This window comes from Ammospiza nelsoni, chromosome Z (genome assembly GCF_027579445.1).
Source record: "Ammospiza nelsoni isolate bAmmNel1 chromosome Z, bAmmNel1.pri, whole genome shotgun sequence".
Lineage (NCBI taxonomy): Eukaryota > Metazoa > Chordata > Aves > Passeriformes > Passerellidae > Ammospiza > Ammospiza nelsoni.
Window position 1 is genome coordinate 42,145,265 of NC_080669.1, and position 15,843 is coordinate 42,161,107.

The window sequence follows — 15,843 nt, forward strand, 5'->3', positions numbered from 1 at the left end:
CGGGGGTACTCCAAACTGGTTTTTCTACAGTTATTCTGCTAAGTTTAAGTCATGTGATGAAACTGTATTTAGTAAGACTACTTTGGCCATAATTGTTGCTCAGTTTTTCCTTCTCCTTAAGGAGAGTTTGATATCCAGTGGAGTCAGTGTGGAATTACCCTGGAACACTTAGAGCACTTAGACTAAATCTCTTAATTACTCAGATTCCTGTTGTAATCCTAACAACTACAGCACTGTAGTCTTTTGTTTTGCAAGATGAAACTATGACAAAGTAACAAAACTGATCTTGAAAATAGAAAGCGTGAATGAAGATATTTGTTGAAATAACGGAGTACAGAACAAAGGGAACTTCTGGCATTTGAGAGACATAATCTGGGTTTGGCATAAAACCACATAGTTTTTGGAGGGGTTTTGAAGAATGTATTCATGTATCTGAATTTTCAAAGGGGTTGTGGAGCATGTGTTGATGTATTTTTACTAAGTTTTCTCTGTATAAATTGTGACTAAATAAAAATTGGTTTACAAATCTCAGCATCAGTACTGTAGCTTACTTAGGATCCCCAAACTCATCTCAGGGCTTTCTTGGGGCTACACTGTGCTATCTTGTAGACTATTCATTGTAAAAACATAAACCTTCAGTAGCAGCAAGATTTAAATTATTTTTTTAGCCAAATGTCACTAGACCTGCTTTTTACTGCCTTCTCTGGATTAGTATTCCTCTGAAATAATTGTTTCTTGGCTGTCACATTTTGTCATGTACAAAGAGAACGTTCATTTCTAAGATTTGTAATTCCAAAACTTCCCTTCAATATATATTTTTTTTAAAGAAATTAATTTAAATACAGTATTGTGTTTCATCTAGTTTAAATTTTACATCAACATAGAAGAAGTTTGCTCAAAGAAAAGAAATTGCAGGCATTTTTCTATGCATTTCACTCCACCACTTGTTTTTGGATGGAGAAAGTTGAGGGTTATTTCACTCAAGTGAAAGAAAAAAGATCTAGTTAGAAAAGAATATGAAAAATGTTTGATAATGTTATCTGGCTGCTGTCTATAATATAGAAAACAAGTTGTTTTCAATTATCATAGGTTATTTATATGAACTACTTGTAGATATACATGGAAGTACCCTTGGACTTCTGGAATTTGACATGACAGTCTCATGCAGCATGGTGTTTGTTTGACTTTATTGTTTGTGACTTATCTTTTTCTTTCAGCACAAGAGATGTCAGAGTATAACAAGTATGAGGGGTTTTTTTGTTGGGGTTTTTTTGGGGTTTTGTGTGTGTGTGTGTGTATTTGTTTTTAAAGAAATCCTGTTAGGATCCTTTACTTTACTTTTCTAAGTTTGAACTTACAGCCTTCTTTTTATCCCATACTTACTTCTTTCTAAACACTGTGCATGTTAAACTGTCTGTTTTTCTTCTTCTCCATTGTTCCCTTTTAGCAAGACCTGTATTTCATCAGCATATCCTTGTCCCACTTCCTTACCATGTGCTTCTTCAAATTGAAGCTCATTTAGGGTAATACTATGCATCTTGGAAGCACAGGTCCTTATCTGTGCTGACAGGCAAACAAAGGATCCCTTAATATTTTTCATATATGTGCAAACTACACCTATAATCACACTGAAGATGAAAATAAAGTCATTAAATGGATATTACATGTCATTATTTTATCTTATCATGTCAGCCCTCAGCAATTTACCAGGCTTAGGATATTTGGGACCAAAATGGGTCTAATTAATGGGCAGCGTACTTGTTTATTTTAGAATTTCCAACTGCCTTGTAGGTGACAAAATAAAATCTAATTATTTTGATATTTTATTAAGTGGTCAGTCAGCCATTATATTATTACTTCTTCTGAAGAAAAAAAAAAACCAAAACAAAGCTATCTGAAAATTATGGCTATCAGAAAGGTAAAGCCTGTTGATATTTTTTGTGAGAACAACAATTGCAATGTAAGTCTTGAGTAAAGAGAAACAGATGAAATAGTACTGTGAGACTATAGTGAATGTTCTTTTTCCTACTGTGTACAATTATATGTAATTAGATCTGTCCTTTTTTCATTATGCTGTCTCAAAATGATTTCTACCTATCTAGACACTGAATGAACTTGTAAATAAGACAGCAAGATCAACATAGTCTGAAGAAATAATTAGTAACAATTTAACAGAAATTGTTCTGTTCAGGCTAAATCAATAATAATGGAGATGAATAAATGGGTGGAAACCTTAAGTAATTACAAATCCTTTAAATTATTCTTGAATTAGAAAGCAGGAGAAAAGAACATATTTAATTAGTTTTAGAGATTCATTAGAAGAGAACTTTCTGAATTCAGTCTTTGTTCTTTCTTCCCTAGAATACACTCATTTAGGCAGCTGGTATTCTGTTTCCTGTACCTTGTTGAACTTCTCATCCAACTTGGTTAGCTAGCCTAGACATACAAACCCAGGTATTCAATTTTTCCCCCACAAGATGGATTATAAACATTACTGTGAAGAAGACTTCTTCTTGTTCTGTTAACTAACTTTTCCATTTTGGTTTCACACTGCTTATTTTTGGCACAATTATTATTTTTTCATCACTCTAAAAAGGAAATTCTTTTTGTGTTCTGTATAGTTAACAGGAACTTCTGAGAAATACTGAATTTACCTTATTTAAATGAAAATGTAACAGTAGATTTAGATGGGGCATGTAAGTAAAAAAAAAATCTAATAGTCTGCTTTTTTATTCTTCTGTACCATAGAAAATTCTTCTTGGACATGTGATTATATTGACTATATTGTATTTTTGAACAGTTTTAAATTTTAGTTATAGAAGTATTTCCTTATGGACTTTTGATATATATTTATTATCTATTAAAAATCTGTTGTCTTCACAGTGCTTTTCTATATTTGTAACTGTGGTGTTGCAGAAGAGTTATGAGCTTTACGATGCATCATGAGGAAGAAGAAATCCTGAAAGGGCAAAGAGCTGCCAAGATTGACTCTAAAATTATTGCAACTATATTAGAATTAAGCAGAATGAATTGGGAAAGCAGGTATGCTATGAATCAGCATGGAAATGCAAAGGTCAGAGAATCTTAATCTAGAGAGTCCTGCTGAGACTTGGGTCCCACTCAAAACCTAACACTGCAATTTTGCTTGTCTGGACCTTGAGAAGCACAATTAGAAAGCTTCTGCATAAAAGCACTTGCTAATCGACCTAAATGGTTTTTGGGTAGAAACTATTACTGAAGAAGGCCATTCTCAATCAAAACCCATGAAAGACTGCCTTCTTAGTTAGTGTTTTGGATTTATAGATCACTGAGAGATTGAGTCAATCTTTAAAATAAATGTATGACTTAGATTTGTTTAAATTGTCTCCCTTCTTTAGCTGGAAAGGCAACTAGGACTGCAGAACCTGATGAGAGACAGGCAAATAGCCATGCTGATTGCTTGGACATGAGAATTTCTCAAATATTTTAGGACATTTTTTGGACACTTACTACTGTAGTTTTAACAACTGGATATGAAGTTTATTCCCTAACAGAAAATGTAAGTATATTACATTATATATTTTTATTTTGCTGGGTCTTGGTTTTGCATTACAGGTTTTATCCAGTTTTTATCCAGATATTATTTTTATCCATTTGCTCAGAGATTGATCAAATGACAAATGGACACTGCTTTGAGTGTGTTCTGGTTATGTGTGTACTTCAGATTTATTTAAAAGTGGAGACATGAGCTGACAATAATATGACAATAAAATATCTGAAGTACAAAAAGTCCACTATAAAATAACAGTTGATTGTGGAAGAGGGGAGAGTATTTAAAAGCCACGCTATTTTATTGTCTGTACTGAGATTTAATGAATTGTTAGTGAGTAGCACATTCTCCATCTAGATTTTTTTTTAATGCAGGGAACAAGTGGACATATTCTGAAGTCTGCTCACCTAAATTTGAATCAACTGACCCAAGGGAAAAAGAAACCTGGCTAATAAAGCTATATTGAATAGGGAAGAACTTGCCCTACAGTACTTTTGGTTGATAATGTTTTCTTGGACTGTAAAACATTTAGAGGGAATTAGGAAATATTTGTGGTTTTGTGTATATAGTGAAGATTAAATGCACCTTATGCATTATGGGTTCTCTGTAGCATTTGGAAATGAACATAGAATCTATATTGTTATGTGTTGCAAGTGGCTGGGTATATGGCACTGCACATGCATGCTAAACGAGTTAGATCAACCCATATTTGTTAATATTTTCAAAAATCACCACTGTATTTTTAAAATACTCTTGGGTTGAGAAAGAAGGCGACCAGAAGACAAATGTTTCTGAGGAAATAAAAACTTGCTCTTTGATTAGAGATTTTTAGAAGAATACACAAGTCCTAGACAGGCAAGGTCAGCCTAGAGTAACAGTGCTGATGTGCTGAATATACTAAATATTTTTTTCTTGCACAGAGCAATAAAAAGGAAGAACCCAGCAGTTTTACTGCCAATACTTCCCTTATGCTTTGTATTTTCCTATCATTATGATGTGGGCTATGGGACACTATTGCAAAAGGATTAAAGGTATGTAAGTCTGTCCTCTTCTCACAGAGAACCAAGCTTCAGATAACCTGTTATGTTTTTTTTAAATGGCTGGGAGAAATCTTGTAATAGATATTTGACGGTTTCTTTGACAGAAATATTATGTCTCATTTCTTTTCCTGCTGTTGAAATCAGATATTTTGCTAGTCAACAGTACTCATTTCTTTTAAGACTGTTATTTTATCTTCTTGTGTCAAATACAGCTGATGTAAGAATTGGATATCTGGAAGAAGTGACAGATGTAGTGATTTACTTCTGTATTCCACTCTCTTGCTGGTTTTTTGGGGAAAGGGTTAGGGATTACAATATAAAGGAACAGAGACATGAATCATGGACTTACACCTTCATGACCAAACACAGCCATCAGGTGATGATCTTACTGCAGTGTCCTGCTAAGACTGAAGAAAGGTGAGTCCTGGAAAGTGGGGTCTTGCCTCATAGCTGTCCCTTGTCTATATGATTAAATTATATACATTGTGTTGAAGTTCATGGAGATGCATTTATGTTAATTCTGATTCCTAGTGAAGGAGACTGGCTCAGTGAGTGTAGACTGTAAGTGAAAACAGCATCAGACCATGGCATGTCACCTTTACAAACTGACTTAGTTAACTAAATCTAACTAATTGTCTTGTCTGCTACTGGCACAACTGTATTGAAACAAAATAAAAACCTGTTTCAGCACTTAGTCTTTAGCCTCCAGATCTAACACTTGGGTTTCCTAACTCTGCATGCTTCATGGGAAATAGTGGTAGGTTAATTAGACAACACCTGCTGTAGTTCCTGCTGCATGCAGGTGCAAATACATTTTGGTCATGCAGGATTGTATACCTGTGACCATTTCCCCAACAGCATTAAACAAACTTCTCTGGATTTTATTATGAAGAGTCAGCTAAGCACAGGGAAGAAGGGGTAGTTCTTAGAAATAAAAGTGTTGAAAAGGAGATTAGTACACACAGAGCAGAATTAGCACTTGGAATTTAGAATTTATATGTAATGTGTTTACTGTGTATCATGTGGTCCATAGGTTGAAGAGGAGCAATGTGGTATCCTATTGCTTTCCAAATATCAAAAGTCATCTTCATCACTTCAGATCCATTAGGAGAACTTCAGCAGCGTGTAAGGCTTGTGAAAATGTTTTGCAGAAAAGAAACTGTGGAACCAAATAAAAAATAAAATGGAATATGCCAAACTAACTCTGTCTTTTCCAGATTTTTTTTTTTCTAAAAGAAATGTGGTAGATCCATTATAAACTCGTGAAAGCATTTGATGGGGTATTACCTAAAGATTAAGTTAGCATGAAAGACATGGAAATTAGTAGAGAGGTAAGCATGGGAGTAAATAAATTATGTCAAATCTTGGGCTTGAAAAGGAAGGATAGGCTTCAGCAGGGTTATTAACAATATTTCTCAAGATTTGGTCTGGATCTTCATTTGCTTTATATGTTAAATTATGAGTAACTTATCCTAATCAAATCTTTGGGTGACAAACTTGATTAAGTTCATCAACAGAAAAGAAATAAGCTGTAGTGCAAGAAGAATTGATGTTCTGAAGAAATGAGACAACAAAATAGGATTCAATTTGCTAATGTCAGCAAGAAACTGGGGATTAATAGGGATTTCTACCACCTGAGCTCATCAGCTGGAAATGGTAGAAAAAGGGAAGACTTGAATGCTGATGATAAGCAGAATGAATATAATCCAAATAATGTGATGAAATTGAGCTAAGCAAAGTCTAGAAGCATCAAGTGAGGTTTCCTAGTATCACAGCATGGTTGAGTTGGAAGGAATCTCTGAAGGTTATCTGGTCCAAGCCCCCTGCTCAGACAGGATCATCCATAGCCAATTGCCCAGGAAAATGTCCAAAAGGCTTTTGAATATATCCAGGGGTGCATATTTCACAACCTTAGTACAGAGTACAGATGGGAAGGTGCAGGAAAAGAACTCCTGTGGAAATTTATATGTAATTCAGATCACTTCTGGAAAGGGAATCTGTAATTTTACTGAAGAGCTGAAACTATTAGGGAATGACAAGCTGCCTTGCAAGAGGAAGAAAAGTGATTAATTTGATTTAGCTTTGTAAAAAGACGTGAGAGATTTGGGTCTACAGATCCTACTTACAGGATAGGATAAAGGAAAGTAAGAGAAGGAAATTAAACTAATTACCAATATCAGCACCAGATTAAAAGGAAATGGAATAGCCTGGATGAATCTGGTCTGGAAATCAGGTTCAGGAGTTCAATTTTATTTTATGATTAAAATTACGTAGTTGAAGAGAAGGTTTTATGACACAATTGACCAGCAGTCACAATGCTTATTCTCAATACTCAACTGATCCCCGTGTTCACTCCCATACCTTTGCAACCATTTCTCTGCTTGTCTATCTATTCTCTTGGTGCATGCAATGCTTAATCTCTCTGGTGTAATAATGAATGTATACACCATTCCCTTTACTGTTCTTTCTTTAAATGGTCTCTTTCTTCCAGGGTACGCCTATCATCAAACTCATAGCCAGTTCCTTCTCCTAAGATAATCTGCAGTTATTTCTGTGCTGCATGGTGAACCTTGTATCTGAACTAAGGTGATCATATAACATCTGCATCTGCTGCCTTTCATCCTTTGGCATCATTTTATACCACTGAAAGGTTTCATTGTTTCTCTTTCATTAGCCATCTTGTTTCTGATCTTGCTTACAGCTATTTTTTTCTTCTGTCTCTAGCCTACTTGACCAAACACTATCTCATTATTTTAGTATTCTTCCACTGAAATATTGGAAGGGTATTTTTCCTGCTCTATAGCTTGGGCTAAGTAAAACCCAAACTGAAGACATAGAGGTAAATACCTGTTTTGAGTTCTGCTTGTGCTGTTGGAAGGTCCTAAGTTTCCAGGGCTGTGTATCAGGACCTAATCTTTTAGGTCAGGGTTGCAGAACAGCTGTCAAACTATCTTTTCTAAACCTCTGAGGACACCAAAAATCAACCTGCTTTTCCTCCTAGTCCAGGCACACATTGCTGGTGTTTTCCACACAAATTACTAGAGGAGGGGACGGATTTTATGGCCAGCCTCTAATTGCACAGAACATCTCTACTCAGCAATGGAGCTCTGGCTGCCTTTTCTGAGCTTTAAATAGATGAGTCCCTGTGTCCTGAGCAGTCAGTGGGGCAATGTCCTCTAGTACATGTGAGGAACAGGCACAGAGATTTGTCTGTCTAGATCCCTGTCCCCAAGATCTCTTGCTATTTCATAATCAGATGCTATATGCAACTGAATGATGTTGTGCAAGTGGTAACCAGTGTTGGATATTACTGATGGTCCCAGGCACTGCAGTACTATAAAAATTACACCTGGGAGATGTCAGCACCGAGACCTGTTTTATAGAATAACCATAATCCTGACTGCATTGCAATATTCAGTCAGGCTGATCACACATAAATACAGTCCCAAACCACTGTTAAAAGGATCACAAAGCTGGGACATAAGGCATAGATAAACAAGATTGTTGGCATTGTGCCAAATGGCATCAGCCAAAACAAATGCATTCTTTGCCTAATCTTCATCTCTTCTTATATCACAATCAGACCACCACAACATATGTATGATGTTCAGTCTGTATCTTTGTTTTTTGGATTCTCTGTCCTAGATGTTTTCATTCCAGCCTTCCCCAGAGCATTCTGCACTCTACAACTTTTCCCTGCTATGCTTAATGTTTAGGTAACTGTCATAGCAAAGTTTTTGTGAGCAGTGGGTTTTGAGCAATGCTTCTTCAAGTCCTGTGCTGCCCACATTCTGAACACCTTTTAGGCTAGTCCTGAGGCACAAAGAAAGACTGTGCCCAAATATGTTATATCTGTGACACTGTGTACAAGTTTACTTGTTAAAGCTTTTGTACACCTTCATGTGAATGTCTGATCCACTTTCTTCTCAGATTCCTAATTACCCCACCAGTCCAAAATTCCTTAGAGACAACTTTGCTGGTACCTTGATATAAGTTTATTTATAAAATACATAGCTATGACTTGCTATTTTGCTAATGTGGTCCAAACAAGAATGAGGGCCAAACAAATCAGTTTCTTAAGTTCTCCACCCTCCCTCCCTCCCTCCCTCCCTCCCTCCCTCCCTCCCTCCCTTCCTTCCTTCCTTCCTTCCTTCCTTCCTTCCTTCCTTCCTTCCTTCCTTCCTTCCTTCCTTCCTTCCGACACTTCCTTCCTTCCGACACTTCCTTCCTTCCGACACTTCCTTCCTTCCGACACTTCCTTCCTTCCGACACTTCCTTCCGACACTTCCTTCCGACACTTCCTTCCTTCCTTCCGACACTTCCGACACTTCCGACACTTCCGACACTTCCTTCCTTCCTTCCTTCCGACACTTCCTTCCTTCCTTCCTTCCTTCCTTCCTTCCTTCCTTCCTTCCTTCCTTCCTTCCTTCCTTCCTTCCTTCCTTCCTTCCTTCCTTCCTTCCGACACTTCCTTCCTTCCTTCCTTCCTTCCTTCCTTCCTTCCTTCCTTCCGACACTTCCTTCCGACACTTCCTTCCGACACTTCCTTCCGACACTTCCTTCCGACACTTCCTTCCTTCCGACACTTCCTTCCTTCCTTCCGACACTTCCTTCCTTCCTTCCTTCCTTCCTTCCTTCCTTCCTTCCTTCCTTCCTTCCGACACTTCCGACACTTCCGACACTTCCGACACTTCCTTCCTTCCGACACTTCCTTCCTTCCTTCCTTCCTTCCTTCCTTCCTTCCTTCCTTCCTTCCTTCCTTCCTTCCGACACTTCCTTCCGACACTTCCTTCCGACACTTCCTTCCGACACTTCCTTCCTTCCTTCCGACACTTCCTTCCTTCCTTCCTTCCTTCCTTCCTTCCTTCCTTCCTTCCGACACTTCCGACACTTCCGACACTTCCGACACTTCCTTCCTTCCTTCCGACACTTCCTTCCTTCCTTCCTTCCGACACTTCCTTCCTTCCGACACTTCCTTCCTTCCGACACTTCCTTCCTTCCTTCCGACACTTCCTTCCTTCCGACACTTCCTTCCTTCCGACACTTCCTTCCTTCCTTCCGACACTTCCTTCCTTCTGACACTTCCTTCCTTCCTTCCTTCCTTCCTTCCTTCCTTCCTTCCTTCCTTCCTTCCTTCCTTCCTTCCGACACTTCCTTCCGACACTTCCTTCCGACACTTCCTTCCGACACTTCCTTCCTTCCGACACTTCCTTCCTTCCTTCCTTCCGACACTTCCTTCCTTCCGACACTTCCTTCCTTCCTTCCGACACTTCCTTCCTTCCTTCCTTCCTTCCTTCCTTCCTTCCTTCCTTCCTTCCGACACTTCCGACACTTCCGACACTTCCTTCCTTCCTTCCTTCCTTCCTTCCTTCCTTCCTTCCTTCCTTCCTTCCTTCCTTCCTTCCTTCCTTCCGACACTTCCTTCCTTCCTTCCTTCCTTCCTTCCTTCCTTCCTTCCTTCCGACACTTCCTTCCGACACTTCCTTCCGACACTTCCTTCCGACACTTCCTTCCGACACTTCCTTCCTTCCGACACTTCCTTCCTTCCTTCCGACACTTCCTTCCTTCCTTCCTTCCTTCCTTCCTTCCTTCCTTCCGACACTTCCGACACTTCCGACACTTCCGACACTTCCTTCCTTCCGACACTTCCTTCCTTCCGACACTTCCTTCCTTCCTTCCTTCCTTCCTTCCTTCCTTCCTTCCTTCCGACACTTCCTTCCGACACTTCCTTCCGACACTTCCTTCCGACACTTCCTTCCGACACTTCCTTCCTTCCTTCCGACACTTCCTTCCTTCCTTCCTTCCTTCCTTCCTTCCTTCCTTCCTTCCGACACTTCCGACACTTCCGACACTTCCTTCCTTCCTTCCGACACTTCCTTCCTTCCTTCCTTCCGACACTTCCTTCCTTCCGACACTTCCTTCCTTCCGACACTTCCTTCCTTCCTTCCGACACTTCCTTCCTTCCGACACTTCCTTCCTTCCGACACTTCCTTCCTTCCTTCCGACACTTCCTTCCTTCTGACACTTCCTTCCTTCCTTCCTTCCTTCCTTCCTTCCTTCCTTCCTTCCTTCCTTCCTTCCTTCCGACACTTCCTTCCGACACTTCCTTCCGACACTTCCTTCCGACACTTCCTTCCGACACTTCCTTCCGACACTTCCTTCCTTCCGACACTTCCTTCCTTCCTTCCTTCCGACACTTCCTTCCTTCCGACACTTCCTTCCTTCCTTCCTTCCTTCCTTCCTTCCTTCCTTCCTTCCGACACTTCCGACACTTCCGACACTTCCTTCCTTCCTTCCTTCCTTCCTTCCTTCCTTCCTTCCTTCCTTCCTTCCGACACTTCCTTCCTTCCGACACTTCCTTCCTTCCGACACTTCCTTCCGACACTTCCTTCCGACACTTCCTTCCGACACTTCCTTCCTTCCTTCCTTCCTTCCTTCCTTCCTTCCTTCCTTCCTTCCTTCCGACACTTCCGACACTTCCGACACTTCCGACACTTCCTTCCTTCCTTCCGACACTTCCTTCCTTCCTTCCTTCCGACACTTCCTTCCTTCCGACACTTCCTTCCTTCCGACACTTCCTTCCTTCCTTCCGACACTTCCTTCCTTCCGACACTTCCTTCCTTCCGACACTTCCTTCCTTCCTTCCGACACTTCCTTCCTTCTGACACTTCCTTCCTTCCTTCCTTCCTTCCTTCCTTCCTTCCTTCCTTCCTTCCTTCCTTCCTTCCGACACTTCCTTCCGACACTTCCTTCCGACACTTCCTTCCGACACTTCCTTCCGACACTTCCTTCCGACACTTCCTTCCTTCCGACACTTCCTTCCTTCCTTCCTTCCGACACTTCCTTCCTTCCGACACTTCCTTCCTTCCTTCCTTCCTTCCTTCCTTCCTTCCTTCCTTCCTTCCGACACTTCCGACACTTCCGACACTTCCTTCCTTCCTTCCTTCCTTCCTTCCTTCCTTCCTTCCTTCCTTCCTTCCTTCCTTCCTTCCGACACTTCCTTCCTTCCGACACTTCCTTCCTTCCGACACTTCCTTCCGACACTTCCTTCCGACACTTCCTTCCGACACTTCCTTCCTTCCTTCCTTCCTTCCTTCCTTCCTTCCTTCCTTCCTTCCTTCCTTCCTTCCTTCCTTCCTTCCTTCCTTCCTTCCTTCCTTCCTTCCTTCCTTCCTTCCTTCCTTCCTTCCTTCCTTCCGACACTTCCTTCCGACACTTCCTTCCGACACTTCCTTCCGACACTTCCTTCCGACACTTCCTTCCGACACTTCCTTCCGACACTTCCTTCCGACACTTCCTTCCGACACTTCCTTCCTTCCTCTTTCCCTTTTTTTTCTTTTTTTAAGGTGAAGCAGAGAACCTACTTGACACACAGAGCACTTTGCTGGAATTGCCTAAAGGACCTCTTACATTTAAAGATTTGTAGAATATCAGAATATCTCATAGCAATTTCTTCATAGAAAAATAGGAAGAAGGTATTAAAGCTACATATCTGAAATGTGATTATAATACTGCATTTTAACATAACTAAATAATTAAAAATTTGATAAGATTATGAGCTTTTATAAAATAAAAAATTGATGTATTTTTTAAAACTAGTACTTTCTAAAGCAATTGGTTTCATATTATATGTATCTGTTAAAAAGAATCATTATTCTGTAGTATATTTTCCTTGTTTATAATGAAATATTGTATTTGCACTGTCTATTCAGAGTCTGAAAATAACTTTCACCTGTAGTAAAAAAGTCTGGTACTGACCAAACTCAGTATAACCAATAAAGATACGGTAATTGGTAGTTACAATTTTGTATAAATATATAAATAAATATATACCGTTTTCAAATGCATTTCAGGATACACAGCTCAATTTGAAGTCAGGAGCAGGCAGTCAATTTCTTTGAAAAATTAGACACTTTTTATTTGCTGATCTTTAGGCAGTGAACTCACCATCTCTGCTTCTGGAATAAACAGCTTTTATCAGAAGTAGGTTCAGAAGTAAACACATAACTTGCTAACTGTGTGTTTTACTGTTAGGGAAAACTGTGTTAAAGTATGAGCAGAGATAGCTTCTGAAGAAGAGGAAACAAATTATGTAGCTATTTCCTGAATTTTTTCATGCTTGTTCAACATTCTGAAACTCAGGATAATTTGTTTTTTAATACTTGAAATCAGAGTTTCACTACTAAGATGAATATTAACTTAGGCTAACAGCAAGCAAAATTACTAATGTATGTTTTTGTAATGAGTAGATCCAAGTGGCCTTACAAGTACTGAAAAACTGAAGGATTTTTTTGCATGCCTTTAACATGGTATATCCTGAGAATATAGTTTTAGTGTACTTTAATGTTCTGATGTCACACTTGGAAAAATTGTTTCTGTATTGGAAAGCTTATTTAGAAACAAATTATTTTGTGTTTTGGATGGAAATTCTTCTAGCAATTATCTAATTGTGGAATGAAAAACAAATACTCAAAAAGCATCCAAAAATGAATTAAGCCAAAGTCTATACTGACAATTTGTTGACTTAAAAATTAAATTCCAGCTGGAGATAATGCCCCAAATATGATTTTGAAGACTACTTAACTAAACTTAGAATATTACTACAATAAGATAGGCAAATATATAATGAAACAAAAGCTTCTCAGTGCAGAAGAAATTAATAGCACCGTTTCCATGGTTTGACTTCTGAAAGTGCATTAACTTCTGCATTCAGTCACTTCTGTAATTGGTTCTGTCCCCTGCATGCTAACAAAGCATACAGATCTCAAATGTGATGAGTTGTAATGGTCAGTGTAAGAAAATGAACACAAGTACTCCACTTTCTTGATTTGCTTGGAATAAGAGAGCATTTGCTATGTTTCCTCAAAGTTCAGAAGTCCGCCTTCCTTTAATTTTGAAGAGGACTTGTATGTTTTGATATCTGTCATCTATTGATACTCTCTTTTTTTCTATGTCTCCATCTGTGCCTTTTAGCCCACATTTTAATCCTATGAAAGGCATTTTCACAAAAGAACAGTTTTAACAGGCCATACAACAGTTTTTACTTAGAAAATTAGGAAATACCCTAATTGTTTCTACTCTGAATTAAGAATCGATATCTGTGTGCTTGTGACAGATTCCTAACTATGACGTTTGATCAAAAGCCACTGTTAAAGGGAGCAAAATCATGGTCCAGGTAGCAGTTTTAGGGGATAATAGGGTAGCTATATATTAATCCATCCAAACTAAATTTGATTTTTTTTCTCCTGAAGTTTGAACTTAGATCAATAAGGTTAGTCTATTGCAAGATTCCACACTAAAATGTGACAGAAATGAAGTAAGTTTCATCCAATATTACACAGTATCAGTGAAATGTACCAAATTTATCAAGGAAAAGGCTCTAAGCAAGATGGTGTAACCCAGAATTAGATTTAAATGGGCTATATAGAATGTGCCAAAAATCATCAAGGAGTTAAGGGTTATTCACCTTTATTGTCCATATTTTTTACTGTTCGCCTTGCTTTTGTTTTGTGAAAAATGCCTGGTTTTGTTTTGAAGATGCTTGTTCTTTGTTGCAGAGTTAGGTATTCTACTGCCAGTGTATTAATCAAAATGCTTGCATGTGCTGTGTGCAGTCAAATCTATGACATAGTAACAGATACAGAATAATTGAATGGTATAACTTCCTTCAGAGGACCATGAAAGAAAACAGGGGCTTAGCAGTAACAAGGTTTACTTTGGGGAAATACATGTTTACAGCACAAGTTGCCCACATTCATCATATTTGTTACAGAAATAAATAAAGTGCCTAAAACATCCTGATCCTTTCTGTCATTTGTGCTCAACTGGCCTCAGCTGTTAGACTTACTTTAATATATCACAACAACTGTTTTGTCTCCATGAATCACTGGGGAAAAAAAGGAGAGCAATTCCAGGGGGAGCCTGTTCTGGCCTGAAGGCACTACTCTTTTACCACTTTAATTCTGTTGGGTTTTTCTGGTTATTACGTCTGACAACCATATATCCTGAATCAGTATCATTTGGAGCAGGATTGTTCTGGAAAAGGGAGAAGTCAGTCATGATAAGGATGCCAAAACTAAGCTGTTTGTCCTAATTATAGGTATGAACCCCAGGAAGTACATGCCACCTGCAAGCCACAAGTGCCTCCACCTCACTCTTGTTTATCTGGTTGTGATAGTACGTATGAGCATTGAGGAGAAACAAGCAAAGTCGCTTTGGAGAGTCCAGTTTGGGCCCCTTCCTTACTATAGGAAAGTTGAAAATCACAGCTCCTTCCTATGTGCTTTGGAGTTATTTTATTGCTGACTCCATGTCACTGCTTTTAAAAGAAGGGGAAAGCACTTATGTGGATGAATAAAAACAAGATTGTTTCTGCATTACTATTAATTTTCTTAATCAGCCTTGGACTTCATTATGCAAAAATGCATGGATTTCTTAACTTTTTCAATTATGAGCTTTCTTAAGATTGAACTGTTTTCTAAACTGCACAATCCTCTATTGAAGGTAACTGGATAATGCTCATGCTTGTTCATCAATAACATTGATGAAGTGGTATTTCCCATTTGTTGCAGAATCCTGTACGATACTAAGCAAACTTTAGAAATGCAGTAAATTCATGTTTGGACAGCTTTCAAAAGCTAAGTTTTCCTTTCAAAAGTGAATTGCATGAATTTGAAATAGAGTCTCTGGAAAATGTCTAATGAAATCAGTAAGTTTTTGTCTTACTGCTGATTTTCTTTGTCTGACACTTGTAAGTCATGGGAATAAGGCTTTAATTCAAGGTATTCAAGGCTACTGAGATATTGGTAAAGGATATATTTTTTATTTAGCCCCCAGTTTACATGAAACCTCCTTTACCTTCTATAAACTTTGCTATTGCTCAACAGATTAATAATTTGGTACAAGGAGAGAAGTAGTGCAATTATCTTTACCTTTTTTTAAGAAATTTAAAGATAAAAAGTACTTGCATTGAGCCAATACACTGGATGTACTTGCCTTGAAGCATCCTATGGATCATGAATGGAAATTAGTTTCTTTGTCCTGCTGTTGTTTTTTCTTCTTTATAAAACAAACATTAGGAAGTCATATAGTTACTTCAGATTTGTTAAATTACATCTTCTTCCGGATGTTTTGTTTTGAATAGTAGTTTTTCTAGTCACTCAGGAGGTACCATCCTTCATGCCTTGTCCTGGTAGTGCTTTTTCACATTACTACAGCTTTTCAGACACTGAAAACAAATATTTTGTCTAGAAGACTACTTAAAGTCTGTGCAGA

General features: G+C 38.6%; 1 protein-coding gene across 1 annotated transcript; it reads left to right on the top strand.

The window, feature by feature from the left end:
* The first annotated feature begins 2,935 nt into the window (after window positions 1-2,935).
* Window positions 2,936-11,995, top strand: PLGRKT (plasminogen receptor with a C-terminal lysine). Its single transcript, XM_059493084.1, is given in 4 exon segments — window positions 2,936-3,042; window positions 3,350-3,517; window positions 4,450-4,568; window positions 11,916-11,995. Coding segments are annotated over 4 exon segments (474 nt in total).
* Window positions 11,996-15,843: the final 3,848 nt, after the last annotated feature.